The sequence below is a fragment of the Sceloporus occidentalis genome, unplaced genomic scaffold (genome assembly GCF_023333645.1).
Source record: "Sceloporus occidentalis isolate IW3139 unplaced genomic scaffold, rSceOcc1.0.p SCAF_6, whole genome shotgun sequence".
NCBI classification, from domain to species: domain Eukaryota; kingdom Metazoa; phylum Chordata; class Lepidosauria; order Squamata; family Phrynosomatidae; genus Sceloporus; species Sceloporus occidentalis.
Window position 1 is genome coordinate 124,477,368 of NW_028316986.1, and position 17,905 is coordinate 124,495,272.

At 42.1% G+C, this 17,905-nt stretch overlaps 1 protein-coding gene across 7 annotated transcripts in view; it reads left to right on the forward strand.

Annotated features, from left to right (window-relative positions):
* The window catches only part of IMPG1 (interphotoreceptor matrix proteoglycan 1), a 131,600-nt gene that overhangs the window by 58,749 nt on the left and 54,946 nt on the right, over positions 1 to 17,905 (forward strand). For all 7 annotated transcript variants that reach the window (XM_089530885.1, XM_089530886.1, XM_089530890.1 and 4 more), the window contains one exon: positions 9,637 to 9,695. In XM_089530885.1, coding sequence (XP_089387011.1) covers positions 9,637 to 9,695 — 59 coding nt within the window. The remainder of the gene's footprint in view (positions 1 to 9,636; positions 9,696 to 17,905) is intronic.

The following is a 17,905-nucleotide window of genomic DNA, read 5'->3' on the forward strand; positions in this document are numbered from 1 at the left end:
GCACATGTAATGCTCATCCCAGGAGCACTGAAAGAACTATCAGATAATCTTTTCCTGAGCCATAACATGAATTTTCATGCAATGTTATGAGCAATGGCCTGTATCCGACTGGTGTTGTAGTTGTTAACTGCCTTTGTGCCGATCTTGACCCATAGCAACCCTATGGATGAGACATGTCCGGGTCTCCATGTCCTCTACTGCTCTGCCCAGCTCCTGCACCCTCATATTTGTGGTCTCTTTAATAAAGTCCATCCACCTAGCATATGGCCTTCCTCTCTTTCTACATCCCTCCACCTTTCCTAATATTATTGCCTTTTCCAATGATTCATTCCTTCTCATGTGTCCAAAGTATGACAGCCTAAGTCTTGTCATCTTGGTTTCTAGTGATATTTCTGACTTGATCTGCTCTAGGACCCATTTGTTTGTTGTTTTGGCTGCACCACATCTCAAATGAACTAATTTTCCTCTTCTTTCTTGACTGTCCAGCTCTCACATCCATACATGGTAATAGGGAATACAATGACTTGTATGATTCTGACTTTTGTGCTGAGTTGTATGTCTTTGCATTTTAGGGTCTTTTCTAGTTATTTGTTCTTTTTGCTGTCCATGGTATCATCAGCACTCTTATACTTGGGATCATAAATCAGAATGGGGACTGCAGTCAAGAAATCAGAAAAAGACTAAGAATGGGGAGGACAGCCATAAAAGAACTAGAAAAGGTCCTAAAGAGCAAAGACATACAACCAAGCATGAAAGTCAGAATCGTACAAACAATTGTATTCCCCATTACCATGTATGGATGTGAGAGTTGGACAATTAAGAAAATGGACAAAAAGAAAATAAATTAATAATAATAATAATAGTTTTTATTTTTACCCCGCCTTTCCAATTGCATGATCAAGGCGGCTTACAGGACAAAGAATAATAAAATACAGTTAAAAACATTACAATATAAATTTAAAAACATCATTACAAGGGGTATGAACGGGAATCTATAAAAATCGCAATTCACTAGGGGCAAGAAATGGACAATATATTGCACTAGTCTGGGGTCGAAAAACAAAGAACAAGGAGCAGAGAAAAAACACTATTACCTAAAGTGAAAAAGCCAGCTGGAATAGATGCGTTTTTAATTGTTTCTTGAAAGAAACTAAAGATGCAGAGGAACGGAGCTCTACAGGGAGCTTATTCCACAATGAGGGGGCGACGATAGTAAAAGCCCTCTGTGAGGTCCTCGCCAAGTGGGATTTAGGGACCTCCATCAAATTTGTCCCAGATGTTCTGAGTGTGCGGGGCGGATTATATGGGGAGAGACGGTCCTCCAAGTACCCTGGGCTCAAGCCATTTAGGGCTTTATAGGTCAAAACCAACACCTTGTTGTTGTTTTTTTGTTTTGTTTTTTTTTTAAATCTTTATTTGAAATATAAAAGACAAATATACATATATGTACAAAAAGATATATATACAAACATAAGTCAAAAATAACACATAATTATACCAATTATTCATCTTACTATCCACCAACTTCCAAATCTCCCTTCCAATACCAGGTTACATATATTCCACAAGAGGTTCACTCAAAACTAATAAAAAGAAAAACCCTCCATTGACTACATCATTTTGATTCAAAAAAAGTAACACCAATAATTGCGAAAAGAGGAAAACATTAATAAATAAAAAAGCAAAATTTTTAAATTGCTGGTGTATGCCTATAAAGTACTTATTATATACATATATTCAAATATTGATCTACATGATACCATTCTTCTATCACATTTTCCATCGCCTTATCCTGCAAAGCGGCTGTTAACAAATCAAGATTTCTTGTTTCTCTCAACTTAGATAACCAAACTTCTATTTTAGGACATTGTGGATTTTTCCAACATTGTGCAAATAATAATCTAGCTAATGTAATCATATATAAGATTATCCTAGAGTATTTCTTCTCTATCACATTATCTAATTTATTGGTCATATTAAGCAAAAATAATAACGGATCCAAAGGGATATTGGTACATAATATCTCCACCATTTTCTCATAAATATTTTTCCAGTATTCTATAGATATTGAACAAGCCCACCATATATGAAAGAAAGTGCCTTCTTTAACCCCACATTTCCAACATTTAACGCATCCTGTTTTATAAATCTTATTAATCTTGGTAGGAGTCATATACCACCTGAATAGCATCTTCATATAATTCTCCTTATAATTTTGACAGGCGGTAAATTTTTTTGTTACCCTCCAGGATTTTTCCCAGTTTTCCAATTTGATAGGGCTCCCCACATCTTGAGCCCATCTTATCATTGAGTGTTTTATGATCTCATTCTCTAAGTCCCTTTCTTTAAGAGATTTATAATACTTTGACAGATGTTTCCCTTTTTTATCTTCAACAATGTTATCCACAGTAGTAAAACCCATTTTATCTGAGTCAGTTTTAAATCTACTACATAATTGGAAATACAAATACCAATCAATCTCGAATCCCAATCAACTTAATTGTTCCCTGGTTTTCATGACCAATACCCTTTTATTATTCATTTCTAATAAATCTCCATATTTTAACCATTCTGTCGAATTAGCCTTGGTCCTATTATAGAAAGCTTCTTGGGGAGATACCCAATAAGGCAATTTAACATAGTACATTTTTTTAATTCTGGTCCATACCCATAACAGGGACCTTCTAATAAAATGATGTCCAAACTCTCTGTTTTCATTACTTTTTCCAAACCATAAATAAGCATGTAAACCATATCTCAAGTCACAGCTTTCTAAATTCAGCATTTTATCATTAGTTAAGGAAATCCAATTCTCTAACCAACATAAACATGCAGCAAAATAATATAGTTTGAGATTTGGGAGTGCACAACCCCCTCTTTCCCAATCATCTGTCAAAATTTTCCATTTTACTCTAGCGCGTTTCCCTTCCCACAAAAATTTAGAGTGTTCCTTCTGCCATGTTGCAAAAAAGTTTTCAGCTGAGATAATCGGGAGATTTAGAAAGAGATATATAAATCTTGGGAGAATATTCATTTTTATGGCAGCTATTCTACCAGAAAGAGAAAGGTGCAGCTTAGACCAAGTAATCAAATCACTTTTAATATTCTTCCAAAGTTTACCATAATTATTAGGAAACAGATCAATATTCCTATTAGTCAGTTATATTCCTAAATATTTTGCTTTTTTACTCACTTTAAAACCTGATAAATTAGTTAACACACTGTCCTCCTCAGCTGAAAGATTTTTGGTTATAAATGTGGTTTTTGCCTGATTAATTTTTAAGCCTGAATAGCCTGCAAAGATCTCTAATGTCTTTTTAAGGTGTTCAACACAATATAACGGATCTTCCAAAAAGCAAATCAAGTCGTCCGCAAATGCCCTTACTTTATACGTGAAATTTTTGATTTTTACTCCCTTTATTAAAGAGTCCTCTCTGATTATATTAAGCAGGACTTCGAAAGCCATAATAAATAAAATAGGAGACAAAGGACATCCCTGTCTAGTGCCACGTTCAATACTGAAAGCTTCTGTTTTTTCATTATTCACAAGGAGTTGAGCTCTTTGTTTCTGATATATTGAGGAGATCCACATATACATATTTGGCCCCAAATTTATATTATTCAACAATTCAAGTAAAAAAGGCCAACTTAGCCTATCAAAAGCTTTTTCCTCGTCTATTAATAATAATGCTAATTTTTTATCATTGTGACGCTCGAAATAATCTATAATATTTATTACCACCCTCACATTATCTTTAATCTGATGTTTAGGAAGGAACCCACATTGGTCCTCGTGGATGTGATTGACTAATACTTTCTTGAGTCTTTCCGCCAGCACCTTGGTATAAATTTTGTAGTCTGAGTTAGTTAGGGAGATTGGCCTATAATTACCTAATTCAGATTTGTTAACCTCGCTTTTGGAAATTAAAGTGATTGTCGCATCTTTCCAAGAATCAGGTATACCATTTATATGGATATCATTTATGGTCTCTTTTAAATAAGGGACGAGGATCTCTTCCATCTTTTTATAGTAGGTCATTGATAACCCATCAGGTCCGGGGGCTTTATCAGTTTTCATACTCCTAATTACAGAGGAGATTTCTTCTGCTGTAATCTCTAAGTCTAGGTAATTCCTTTCAAATTCATTCAATTTCATCATTTTTTGTTTCTTAATATAATCCTTAATATTCTCTCTTTTACCCTGATCAAATTCAAAGTTACCATAAATTCCTTCATAATAGTTCTTAAACAATTTCTTAATGTCCTCTTGATGTGTATAAGTTTTACCTGAATGCTTAATTTCCGTTATAATTCTATTATCCCTCAATTTTCTTAACTTAGAGGCTAATAACTTCCCAGCTTTATCTCCACTCTCAAAATATTTTTGTCTCACATAGAGTAGCTTTTTCTTTACCTCCTCAATTTCCAATACTTTCAGATCTTGCTTAATTGCTTCAACTTTAATTTTTAGATTTTTATCACCACTAAGTTTCCAGTGTTTCTCAATCTCTTCTAAAGCTTCTTTTAGATCTATAATCCTTTTAAGATTTTTCTTCCTTTTTTCCGAATTTAATTGAATTAAAATACCCCGTATAACCGCCTTGCTAGCATCCCATAAAATATTACTTCTAATGTTCTCCGTCTTATTTTCTTTGAAATATAATTTCAGCGATTGCTTAACCTTCTCATTAACGACCTCATCATTCAATAGATCCCTTGGTAGTTTCCAAAAATATTCTGTTCTTTTTTCAAAAAGTCTCATATTTAATAGATTGTGGTCAGAGAGAGTGTTTGGTTCAATATCCATGGCTTGGATATAAGGAAGAATCTTTTTGGACGCTAACATAAGATCAATTCTAGACCACGAATCGTGTACCTCTGAGTAGTAAGTATAGTTTTTACTTTCTTGATATTTGTACCTCCAAATATCTTCCATCTCGTAATCATCTTTAAGACAAAAAAAAGACTTAGGTAATCTACCTTGATTTTTCTTAATCATATTATTTCTATTTGATTTCCTATCAACCTCTGGACAAATCACAGCATTAAAGTCTCCCAGCATAAGGACATTTTCATAGTCAATTTGCTTCAGGTCTTTATGTAATCTTGCATAAAAGTTATCTTTATTATCGCTTGGGCCATAAACTCCGACAACCAAAGCTGTCATACCCTTTAACTTAACTTCTACGGCTACATACGATCCATTATTATCCTTGAAAATCTCTTTTGATTCTAATTTTTTATTAACAAAGATTGTGATTCCTCTTCTCTTACCATCTAATAAAGAACAAAAACAGCTCCCTAACTTGGGGTTTCTTAAAAGTCGTTCTTCCTTCTTTTTAATTTTAATTTCCTGTATACAGATTATATCTCCCTTAAGTTTTTCCAATGCATGAAATACACGGCTTCTTTTAAATTTTGAATTAATTCCTTTAACATTCCAAGAAATGATTTTTATCGCCATTTTAGATAATACTTACTAATCAAATAATGACCAGCAAAGGAAAAAAGTAGAAGAAAAAAATTTTTTTATTAGAAAAGTAAAATTACTTATCAACTCAACACAATTCCTTCTTACAGTCTTCTGAGAGCTTCTTTTGGAGAATTAGTTAATTAAATCAAGAATTGGAGATCTAAAAAGTACTTCCTTTAAGTCTCTTATTATTCCTTCTTAAAAAGTTCCTAATAAGTTTCCACTTGTTTCCAATGTGCCTATTTCTTTATTATCCTGACTCTCTTGATCTTTAGTGTTCTCTAGATCGTTTCCACTGCTACTTCCCTCTTTAGGTTCAGTATTACATACTTGTATTGAGCTCGGAAGCGAACGGGTAGCCAGTGGCGATCTTTTAAAATAGGTGTGATGTGGTCCATCCTGGAACTACCAGCGACCAGTCTGGCTGCGATATTCTGCACCAGTTGAAGCTTCTGGGTTTGGTACAAGGGTTGCCCCATGTAGAGCGCATTGCAGAAATCCAATCGAGAGGTTACCAAAGCATGTACAACAGTTTCAAGGTCCCGATGGTCCAGGTAGGGGCGCAGCTGGCGTATCAGCCGAAGCTGATGACAAGCACTCCTGACCGTCGCATCCACCTGAGATGTTAGCTGGAGCGACGAATCAAGGAGTACTCCCAAGCTGTGCACCGAGTCCCTCAAGGGGAGCGTGACCCCATTCAGGACAGGCTGACAAACCTCACCACCTGGAACCGAGGGACCTATCACCAGTACTTCCATTTTCCCTGGATTCACACTGAGTTTGTTCTCCCTCATCCAGCCCATTACCGACGCCAAGCAGGCATCTAGAGGAGAGATGCCATCCTTAGTTACTGCATCAGTCGGAGACACAGAGAAAATTATTTGGGTGTCATCAGCGTACTGATAACACCGCGCCCCGTGTCTCCGGATGATCTCTCCCAGCGGTTTCATGTAGATGTTAAAAAGCATAGGGGACAAAATCGCTCCCTGAGGGACACCAGATGTAAGGGCCCTCTTATCGGAGCGACAGTCCCCCAGCTCCACCATCTGGAATCTACCTGAGAGGTAGGACCGGAACCACTGCAAAGCAGTGCCCCCGATACCCAACTCCCCCAGGCGTTCCAGAAGGATACCATGGTCGATGGTATCGAAAGCCGCTGAGATGTCCAAGAGCACTAACAGGGACACGCTTCCCCTGTCCATGCTCAGACGGAGGTCATCAACTAAGGCGACCATGGCAGTCTCAACTCCATAGCCCGCCCGGAAGCCAGTTTGAAATGGGTCCAGAAAATCGGTGTCATCCAAGATCGATTGAAGCTGGAAGGCGACTGCTCTCTCGATCACCTTCCCCAAAAAAGGTAGCAGCGAGATGGGCCGATAGTTGTTATGAATCAGGGGGTCTAAGGAGGGTTTCTTGAGCAAGGGTTTAACCACTGCCACTTTCAATTTGGATGGAAACCGACCCTCTCTTAGAGATGTGTTAACGATGCGGTGCAACATAGTCAACACCGCGTCTCCCCCCTGAGCTGCCAACCATGAGGGACAGGGATCAAGAGAGCATGTCGTCTTCCTAACGCTTTGAAGGATCTTGTCCACTTCATCGGTACTAACAAACTCAAAGTGATCCAGTATAACTGGGGCCACGGACGCTTTGGACGCTTCTCTTACAGGATCTGCATAAGTACTGGCGTCAAGATCAGCCCTAATCTGAGAGATTTTATCCGCAAAGAAGTTGTTAAAATCGTCACAGCAGGCTTTAGATGGTACCAGAATAGGGCTCAGGGAGGGAGGGAGCTGAGTCAGCTCTCTCACAACCCTGAACAGCTCTGCTGGACGCGACTCTGCGGATGCAATACGTGCAGCATAGAACGAATTCTTAGCTGCACCTATTGCCACTCCATAGGCCTTCAAATGAGAGCGAAGGAGTGTCCTGTCAGATAAGCGCTGATATCTTCGCCAGTTACGCTCTAGTCGTTGCACAGCCCGCTTCCTTACCCTGAGGTCTTCCGTATACCAAGGTTGTTTACTGGGAGCAGGCCGGTAAGGACGCTTGGGAGCGACACTGTGTATAGCCCTGGAAAGATTATTATCCCAGATGTTAGCCAGGGCATCAACAGAATCGCCGTCAGCACCAGTCGTATACCCCTCTAGGGCTTCTTGGAACCTTTTGGGTTCCATCAGCCTTCGAGGGTGGACCATCCTAATGGGTCCGCCACCCCCGGGGGAGCTTAAGGTAGAAGCCTTGATTCGAGCCTCAACCAAGAAGTGATCCGTCCATGACAAGGGAGAGATGTTTGAGATCTCTACCCACGGAGCCTCCATGTCCGTACTAAAGATCACATCAAGGGTATTACCAGCGCAGTGCGTAGGCCCTGAGACTAGTTGAGACAGGCCCATGGCTGTCATGGTAGTCATGAACTCCCGAGCAGCACCTGTTGGAACTTCACTGGCCTCGAAAGGGATGTTGAGGTCTCCCAAGACAAGAAGTCTTGGGGACTCCAACACCAGTTCCGAGACCAGCTGTGTGAGCTCGGCCAGGGAGTCTGTTAGCGCACGGGGTGGCCTGTAGACCAACAGGATCCCCAGACTGTCTCTAGCCCTCAGGGACAGGTAAATGCACTCGATGTGATCCGTTTTCCGGACTGGGATCCTGGTTAAGGAGAAGGTGTTTTTATGGACCAAGGCAACACCGCCCCCCCGTCCACCTAACCTGATCTGGTCCTTAACTGAGAACTGAGAATTCATTTGAGATGTGGTGCCGCAGAAGAGTGCTGAGGATACCATGGACAGCAAAAAAAACACAAATAGGTTGGTCCTAGAGCAGATCAAGCCTGAAATTTCCCTGGAGGCAAAGATGACTAAACTGAGGCTGTCCTACTTTGGTCACATCATGAGAAGACACAACTCAGTAAAGAAAATATTGTTGGGCAAAATGGAGGGAGTTAGGAAGAGAGGAAGATCACATGTTAGATGGATGGACTGAATTAAGGAGGTCACAGGTATGAATCTGCAGAAACTGGGAAGAATAGTGGAGGATAGGGGGTCTTGGAGATGTCTCATCCACAGGGTTGCTCTGAGGTGAGATTGACTTGAAGATAGTTAACAACAACAACAAAGTAGAGAGAAGGGGAACTGTTTTAACTGGAATATTCCCTCCATGATACTTATATGTGATAATAATGGCATAAATACGTTTTTTGGACTACAATTGGACCACAAACTCGCCAATCAGCACGACAAGCAGCCATGTTAGTTGGAAGATTCTTGGAGTTATAGTTCCAGAAGGAAGGTTTCCAGGCTCTACATGAATCACCAGAGGGGGTGGCTGCACTTCTTTTGACCATTCAATGGTATAGTAATTATCTGTAGTGTTTGACAGAATGACACTGCCTGATCTAGACCATTATATGGATGGGAGGGAATGTGTTCCTGCATGCCCTACTCCAACCCTGTAATCTCTCCCTGTGCAGGCTGGATCAGAACATCCCAATATCAACAGGATGACAATAGCATATCAAGAGCACAGGTCAATGGCACTGTTGATTGTTAGGTTCCTCCTGCTTGGTGACTGACAATGTGATTTTGACCTAGTTGTGTTGAATTATGCACACACAAACCTAAATTTAGACATTTGGCATTTAGATGTACATATGGATGCAGTGGATGGTAAGTGTATGGGATGGCAAAGATCCTATGTATAGAAGTCAAAATTAAACAGTTTAATATTAGTTCCATGACCACTATCCTTGGTGATTGACCATTTTATCCTGATCTACTTTCTTTGTTTTTGGCTGTCTTTGGCTGTCTTGTCTCCATATGGATGTTTGGGATGGCAGTGGCAAGTAGGCTGATACACAATCAACCTGAACCAGGTTCATAGGATGTGCCCCAAACTCATTTGGTGGGAAGAGATGAAACATTGTCTAGGTTTTTATCCATTAATCCAAGCAATATTTAAGCATGTTTGCATTAAAATGCTAAATTAAAATCTCTACCAGGTGTAAGGCTGTTGTGAATTTTCCAATGTTCTTCCAAAGTACCACAGTTTTGTTTCACAAATGCTAGAACAGAACATTTGTTAATTTCTGTGTCAGAAAAAATGAATATATGATTAAAGCAATCCTACTGTCCCACTGACTTCTTGTCTTTCTTTCTCTCTAACAGATGCAAAAAATATTTGAGAAACTTGCAGGATTCAAAGAAATCCGTGTGTTAGGATTTAGGTAAGTGCTAACATAATTCCAGGTAAAGATAAATATCCTCTCATATCACTAAGACAACAAATAAAATACTGTTATAGAGCAACATTTGAGAATTCCCTGGGAATGAGGGGAGGTTGGCCTGGGAGACATTATGGTGGTTGCATAGCTAAGTAGTTGGTTGTGAATTCTGGCCTATATCTCCAGCTTTAAAAAAAAAGTTTATTTTTTTCAGTCATGATCTGTCACAGAATCCCTAATGACCTCCCAGGGAAGCTTGAGTTCCAGTGAACCCTGGCTAAGAAACCATGACTTAATATATTTGCTATATCTAACTGCTGTTATTGTATTTTGTAGAATGTACGTCATTGGCAGGTTTCATTTTTATAGATTTTAGTATTTGTATTTACAGCAGTATGTAAATCTACAGCACTATATAAATAAAGTATAATAATAATAATATTCTATTGTGGTCAAAAAGCACAAATACTTTTTGAATACACACATAAAAAAGTCACAAATGAAGCCAGCCCTATATTCCTCTGGAGATAAACCATAGGTTTGTAGCAGGTGCCCACCCTAATGTGACTATGCAGAATAAGTCATGTACATGAAGCACACTTTTGTAGTAAAATTAAAAACTATTCATAACCCAAGTGTAATTTGGAAAAGCAGGGGAGGAAAAGAGCAACCATTAATCACCCTCATTATCATTCCAGTCAGTGGGCATGATGTAGAATCTAGATGGTGCCCTCTGCTTGAGGAAAAAGAGTTCATAGAGCCAGTGGGAAAGCAACTACGCCAATATGCAATGGTCTATATTGAAAGGGGGATGAAACTGCTTCCATCACCTGAATATGAAGTGGGAATGATTTCCACTTCCCATTGCAAACCCTCTTGATCTGATTTTTGGATGGCTGAAGGCTGTAGAAGGGTGGAGTGGAAGAGAAAGCTCCTTCTGCTGGATCTACACTGCCAATACGGCATTTGCCAGTATGACAACATCAATGGTTTTAAGCAAGTTCCTTTTCTACAGAGGGAAGCATTCCCTAAGCAGTAGCCTTTAAGTTGACTCCAACCTATGGCAACCCTATCATTCAATTTTCTCTATGGAGGAGGTTTGCCATTTCCATCTTCTTAAACTGAGAGAGTGTGGCTTACCCAAGGTCACCCAGTTTCTATGGTTTCTATGGCCGAGCAGGGATTTGAATCCTGGTCTCTTAAAATCCTAGTATAACACTGAAATCACTACACCATGCTGGCTCATTGAGCAGTATTCATAAAGTTTCCACTGGTAGAAAAGATAGATAAACAATCTTTACAGTTCCTCCTTCATATCCAGGCCATATTGCTATCTCCCCCATATTGCTATCTCCTGATGCCCCTCCAAAGAAGATTGGAGATGGCATAGAGGACATATAGGGGGTGAGAGAGCAACATTGCCCCCTTCTCCATTCTGCCACTGGAGCAGAAGCATATTGACATTAGAAGGAACCCCGGGAGACAGTTTCTGGATCATTTTTCCTTCTGTTATGCTTCCTTTCATAGACAGGAAAGAAAAATCCTCTACAGATTAAAGTTTCTGGTTTATATACTTAACATTCCACATGATGTTCATTGAAACAGATTTTTTCATTATATTATTCAGTCAAATCACTTATTCTATGTTAGGGTGATGTATTTAAATGATATACTAAAATGGGAAATGTTTGAGTAGGTGAACTGAAGATTGCAGGTTTGCTTTGAAAGGAGGCACAACACAACTTGTATTGAACATTTGAGCACTCTCTCTATATGTCTGTGTGTGTGTGTGTGTGTGTGTGTTACTAAGATCAACAAAATGATTTTCCCATATTCCCACCCTTTTTTCCACTTAAAGAAACAGCCAACCATTTCACAGTCATATATGTGAAAACATGCTTCTAAGTTCCACTTTCATATCACATCTTAGCATCACATTCTGATATGAACAAGAAAAGGACACTATGCTTTAGCTAACCAGATAATCGATAATCATAGAATGTTTTCAATGTTTCCATAAAATATTATGGGACAATGATGTGGATCCTATTGGTTAATTCCACCTATAGTATACAATTTCATCAGCTGTTGATTGGTAAACTGACATGCAGATGAATCGAACTCACTAAATAAATATTCTCTAGTTGGAAAGATCAATAGGAACTAAGTGCTGGTAGAGGATTTCCAAACGATTCCTTGCATAAAGGAAAGAGGGAAAGCTGATTCTCTGTGGCCATTTGGCTGGGTGAGTTCTTAAACCTTTTAGACTGAGTCACTTCTGTGGGTCACTGGGGAGGCAGAGCTAGAAGCCAAGTTCTATATAACTTCTGGCAGAGAATTTTTTTATATATAGTCAAGGAGGCTTTGGAGTACAGAGGATAAGGTGACCTAGGGACAGTGTTCTCCTTTAATTTTTCACTTTTTCTCATTCACTTTTTTCCTTAAGGGGCTTGTGGGGACTTTTGCTCAGAGGAAGTGAGTCAGAGATTTCCCTCCAGAAGGAGCTAGTAGCCAGGAGCTCTCTAGATAACTATAGGCCCAGTTGATTGAGTTCACTAACAGAGCTTGGGGACAAAAGCCAAGTCAACAGGGGTCCTTTATGATGGTGCTTAACAAGGGAAGCCCATAGTTGAAGGGGAATCCCACAGTCTTGTGTCAGTGTCTTTTTAAGATTTCTCAGTATGGATACTGAGGGACCTTCTGCAATCACGTGCAACACTTGTGGGATGTCTGTCTTCTTGCCTATGGATGTGGGGAATCTCACCTGCACCAAGTGCAAATTGGTAGTCCTCTTGCAAGAGAAAGTCCAGCAGTTGGAAATTGGAAAGTCCAGCAGCTGGAGATACACTTCAGCATCTTAGGGAGCAAGAGGCTTTCCTAGACAGGACAGACTAGATAGTCTTGGATGGGAAACACACAGAGGAAGTTGCTGGGAAGGGGGTCAATTCACATACAACAGAGGTAGATAGTTGGAGGAACGTCACATACAAAAGTGGGGAAACCAGGGATCGTTCTGTGAGCTTGCAGCTATAGAATCAATTTGAAGCTCTCTCCCTTATCAGGGATGATGAGGAACAATAGCAGGGACAGGCTTCAGGGACAGAGCAGGGGAGCCTGAAAGTACCACCAAAGGGTATAGTCACTGCTAAGCCTCAGAAGAGGCATGTGGTTCTGGTGGGGGACTCCTTGCTAAGGGGTACAGAAGCAGTGGTTTGTGGCCCTGACAAGATGTCTCGGAAGTTGTGTTGTCTCCCTGGGGCAAAAATCTGTGATGTGACAAGAGAGGCTGACAAGACTTGTCAAGCCTACAGATCATTACTCCTTCCTTTTGGTCCTTATGAGAACTAATGATACTGCAAGGCACAGCCTTCAGAATATCATAAGGGATTATGAGGCTCTGGGTAGAAAGCTGAAAGAGCTGGATGCACAGGTTTGTCATCTCATCTCTTCTCCTAGTTGAAAGGCATGGTCCAGGAAGGAAGAGGAAAATAGCAGATATAAATAACTGGCTCCACAGATGGTGCTGCCAAGAACTATTTGGATTCTTGGATCATGGTCTGTGGTACCAGGAGGAGGACTTCTGGCAAGGGATATGTTGCATCTCATACCAGTTGGCAGAAACGTTCTTGCCAGTAGTCTCAAAAATCTGATCAGGAGGGCTTTAAACTGAGTTATGTGGGGGAGGGAGACAGTATTCTAGAATGCAAAAGGGCTGGAGAAAATAGTCATACTGTAATAGAGGAAACAAGGCCAACAGTGCAAGGACCCAACAGTGGAAGGCAAAAAAAAAAAAAAAAAAAAGGCAGCAAGTAGTGGGGGGCACATGGTCTTAGATGTCTCCACACTAATGCACAGAGCATAGAAAATGAGCAAGATGAATTTGAACTCCTAGCACATCAAAGCAAATATGATACAGTGAGCCCTTGGTATACATGGGGGATCAGTTCCGCCTACCCCCCCCCCCCGCACATACCAAACTCCGCGTATGCTCAAGTCCCATTGTCACCAATGGCGGCGTGCGTGCATGTGCGCCGCCATTGGGGACAACTTCCCTCCCCTCCCCAAATCTTTCCTTCCCTCCCTCCCTCCCTCCCTCCCTCCTTACTTACATTTTCTTCGCCGGTGCCATGGAACTGCCTCGTGGCTGCTGCTGCCGCCGCCACCTCAACCATAGCCAGGGGAAAGGCCGGGTGGGGGTTTTGGAGGCCAAGAAGCCTCCAGCCTGCCACCTGGCCCTAGCGCAGAGGTGGCGGCGGCAGCGGCAGCAGAGGACCAGCGCCAAAGGCCTCCTTGGCCTCCTCTCAGCCGCTGCCACCGGCACTTCCGCACAGGGGCCGAGTGACGGGTTGGAGGCCAAGAGGCCTCCAACACCCTCACCCGGCCCTTCTGTGGCAGCGGTGGTGGCGAGGAGGCCAAGGAGGCCTCTGGCACTGGTCCTCCGCCGCCTTGGCCTCCTCGCTGCCGCTACAGCCAGGGGAAAGGCCGGGTGCTGCTCCTGGAAGCCTCCAGGAGCAGCACCCAGCCTTTCCTCCAGCAGTGGCGGCAGAGAGGAGGCGGAGGACGAGTGCCTGAGGCCTCCTCCGCCTCCTCTCCTCCGCCGCCACCAGCACCTCTGTGCAAGGGCCGGGTGGTGGGCTGGAGGCCTCTTGGCCTCCAGTCCGCCACTTGGCCCCTACACCGAGGTGCTGGCGGCGGTGGCGGCGGCAGCGGCGGTGAAGAGGAGGTGGAGGACGATCGCCTGAGGCCTCCTCAGCATCCTCTCCGCTGGCGCCACCTCTGCAGAAAGGCCGGGTGCTGCTCCTGGAGGCCTCCAGGCGCAGCACCCGGCCTTTCCCCTGGCTGTAGCGGCGGCGAGGTGGCTGAGGAGGCCTCTGGTGCTGGTCTTCCGCCACCTTGGCCTCCTCTCCACTGCCACTGCCAGGGGAAAGGCCAGGTGCTGCTCCTGGAGGCCTCCAGGAGCAGCACCCGGCCTTTCCCCTGGCTGTAGCCGCAGCAAGGAGGCCGAGGCAGCGGAGGACCAGTGCCAGAGGCCTCCTCAACCTCCTCGCCGCCACCACTGCCGCAGAAGGGCTGGGTGAGGGTGTTGGAGGCCTCTTGCAGGTGCCGGTGGCAGCGGCAGAGAGGAGGCCAAGGAGGTCTCTGGTGTTGGTCCTCTGCTGCCGCCGCCGCTGCCACCTCTGCGCAAGGGCCGGGTGGCAGGCTGGCAGCTTCTTGGCCTCCAAACCCCCCACCCGGCCTTGCCCCCGGCTATGGCTGAGGTGGTGGTGGCGGCGGCAGCGACGAGACAGTTCTACGGCACCAGCGAAGAAAAGGTAAGTAGGGAGGGAGGGAGGGAGGGAGGGAGGGAAAGAGTTGGGGAGGAGGGGAGGGGAGGGGAGGGAAGTTGTTCCCAATGGTGGCTCGCGTGCATGCACACCACCATTGGGGACAACTTCCGGATTTGCCATGCACGTATGCTCAAATCCACGCATGGCAAATCTGCGTATAAAGAGGGCTGACTGTATAACAGACATCATGGAAACCTGGTGGGATGAGTCTAATGATTGGAATGTAGTAATAGAGGGGTATAACCTTTTTAAAAGAAATGGGCCAATCAGGAGGAATAGCATTATATGTCAAGGATATTTACATCAGTGAAGAGATACAGGACATCAGTCCTGGAAGCCAGGTGGAGAGCATCTGGATAAAAATTAAAGGAGAGGGAAACAATAAAAAGGGCTTTTTTTGGGTATGTCCACAGAAAAAGGAAGAAAAAGGAAAGGGTAGGGCCGCTGTGTGGAGAAGATGGCAAAATGCTAACAGGGGACAGAAAAGGCAGAATTACTCAACACCTTTTTTGCTTCAGTCTTCTCAGAAGAGGAAAAGGGTGGTCAAGCTGAGGAAAATGGAGCAGAGGATGGAATAGAGGAAATTCAGTACATAATAAATAAAGACATGATACGAATACCTGGTTAATCTAAATGAATATAAGTCTCCAGGACCAGATGAATTACACCCAAGGATATTAAAAGAACTGGCAAATGTAATATCGGAGCCATTGGCAATAATCTTTGAGAACTCCTGGAGAACAGGAGAAGTCCCAGCAGACTGGAGGAAGGCAAACATTGTCCCCATCTTCAAAAAGGGGGAAAGAGAGGATCCCAACAATTATCGTCCAGTTAGGCTGACATCAATACCAGGAAAGATTCTAGAGCAGATCATTAAATAGAGAGTCTGTGAACATCTAGAAGGCAATTCCATAATCACAAAAAGTCAACATGGGTTTCAGACAAACAAGTCATGACAGACAAATCTCTTTTTTTGAGCAATTTATCAGTTTAGTAGATGAAGAGAATGCTGTGGATATAGCATATCTTCATTTCAGTAAGGCCTTTGACAAGGTTTCCCATGACATTTTTGCAAACAAGCTTGTAAAATGTGGGTTAGACAAGGTAACTGTTACATGGATTAGTAATTGATTTACTGGCTGAACCCAAAGGGTGCTCAATAATGGCTCTTTTTCAGCCTGGAGAGAAGTGACCAGTGGGGTCCCAAAGGGCTCTGTCCTGGGCCCAGTGTTATTCAACATCTTTATCAATGACTTGGATGACAGAATTGGGAGCATACTCAATTTGCAGATGACACCAAATTAGGAGGAATAGCTAATACCCCAGAGGACAGGATCAAAATTCAAAATGACCTGAATAAACTAGAAAGCTGGGCCAAAGCTAACAAAATGAAATTCAACACGGAGAAATGTAAGGTACTACACTTAGGGCGAAAAAATGAAATGCACAGATATAGGATGGGGGACACCTGGCTGAATGAAACTACATGTGAAAGGGATCTGGGAGTCCAAGTAGACCACAAGTTGAACATGAGTCAACAGTGCGATGTGGCAGCTAAAAGGACCAATGCAATTTTATGCTGTATCTATAGAAATATAGTATCTAGACCAAGAGAAGTAATAGTGTCACTGTATACTTCTTTAGTCATGCCTCACCTAGAATACTGTGTCCAGTTCTGAGCACCACAATTCAAAAAAGACGTTGAGAAACTGGAGCATGTCCAAAGGAAGGTGACTAAAATGGTGAAGGTTTTGGAAACCATGCCCTATGAGGAACAACTTAAGGAGCTGAGGATGTATAGCCTGGTAAAGAGAATTTTAAGAAGTGATATGATAGCCTTGTTTAAATATTTGAAGGGATGTCATAGTCAGGAGGGAGCAAGCTTGTTTTCTACTGCTCTGGAGAACAGAACAATGGCTGCAAGCTACAGGAAAAGACATTCCACCTAAACATTAGGAGGGACTTCCTGACGGTAAGGGCTATTTGACAGTGGAACACACTCCCGCAGAGTATGGTGGAGACCCCTTTCTTGGAGGTCTTTAAACAGAGGCTGGATGGCCATCTGTTGGGTATGCTTTGATTCAGAGTTCCTGCATGGCAGGGAGGTAGTTTAGATGGCCCTTGTGGTATTTTCCAGCTCTATGATTGTATGATTCTATCAATATCAACAGATTTTAGACTACAATGGACCCACTGGGGTTTGGTTCCAGGATCCCCCAGATACCAAAATCCATGGGTGCTCAAGTCCCATTAAATACAATGGCATAGTAAATTTGATAAAATCAAGGTTTGCATTTTCTAATTTATATATTTTAGAATATTTTCTGGATACAGAATTTGTGGATATGGAGGGCCAACTGTACAAAACTATTAGGAGAATAGAAAGACCTGTTGTAAGAACTTGGAAATCCAAGCTATGTATAATGTATTTTCCAGTTATAAATTACTTTTTGGGGTGGAAGATAATTAGAGTAGAACAGAATTAAATTTCAAAATTTTACATAATGACAAGCTGGGAAAACTGAAGCTGGCATCCAGTTAGTGATTTATATGTGCATAAGTGAAGCATATTATTATTATTATTATTATTATTATTATTATTATTATTATTCATTGTTGTTGTTGTTGTTACATTTCTTACAGTTACACCACTTAGTGTCAATCTGCATTATTTCCACAATGTAAATGCACTCTATATGTACATAGCTATGCAAAGACTGAGGATCTGAGCCTGTATCTCTCAGCTACCATTTCTCCTAGCCATTCCTCATAGTGTTTTTTTTCCAAACCCCTCACCATCTTGATCACCCTTCTATGGACAGATTCTAGCTTCATGATAACCTTCTTAAACTGTGATGCCCAGAACTGAACAGTTCATAGTTCTTC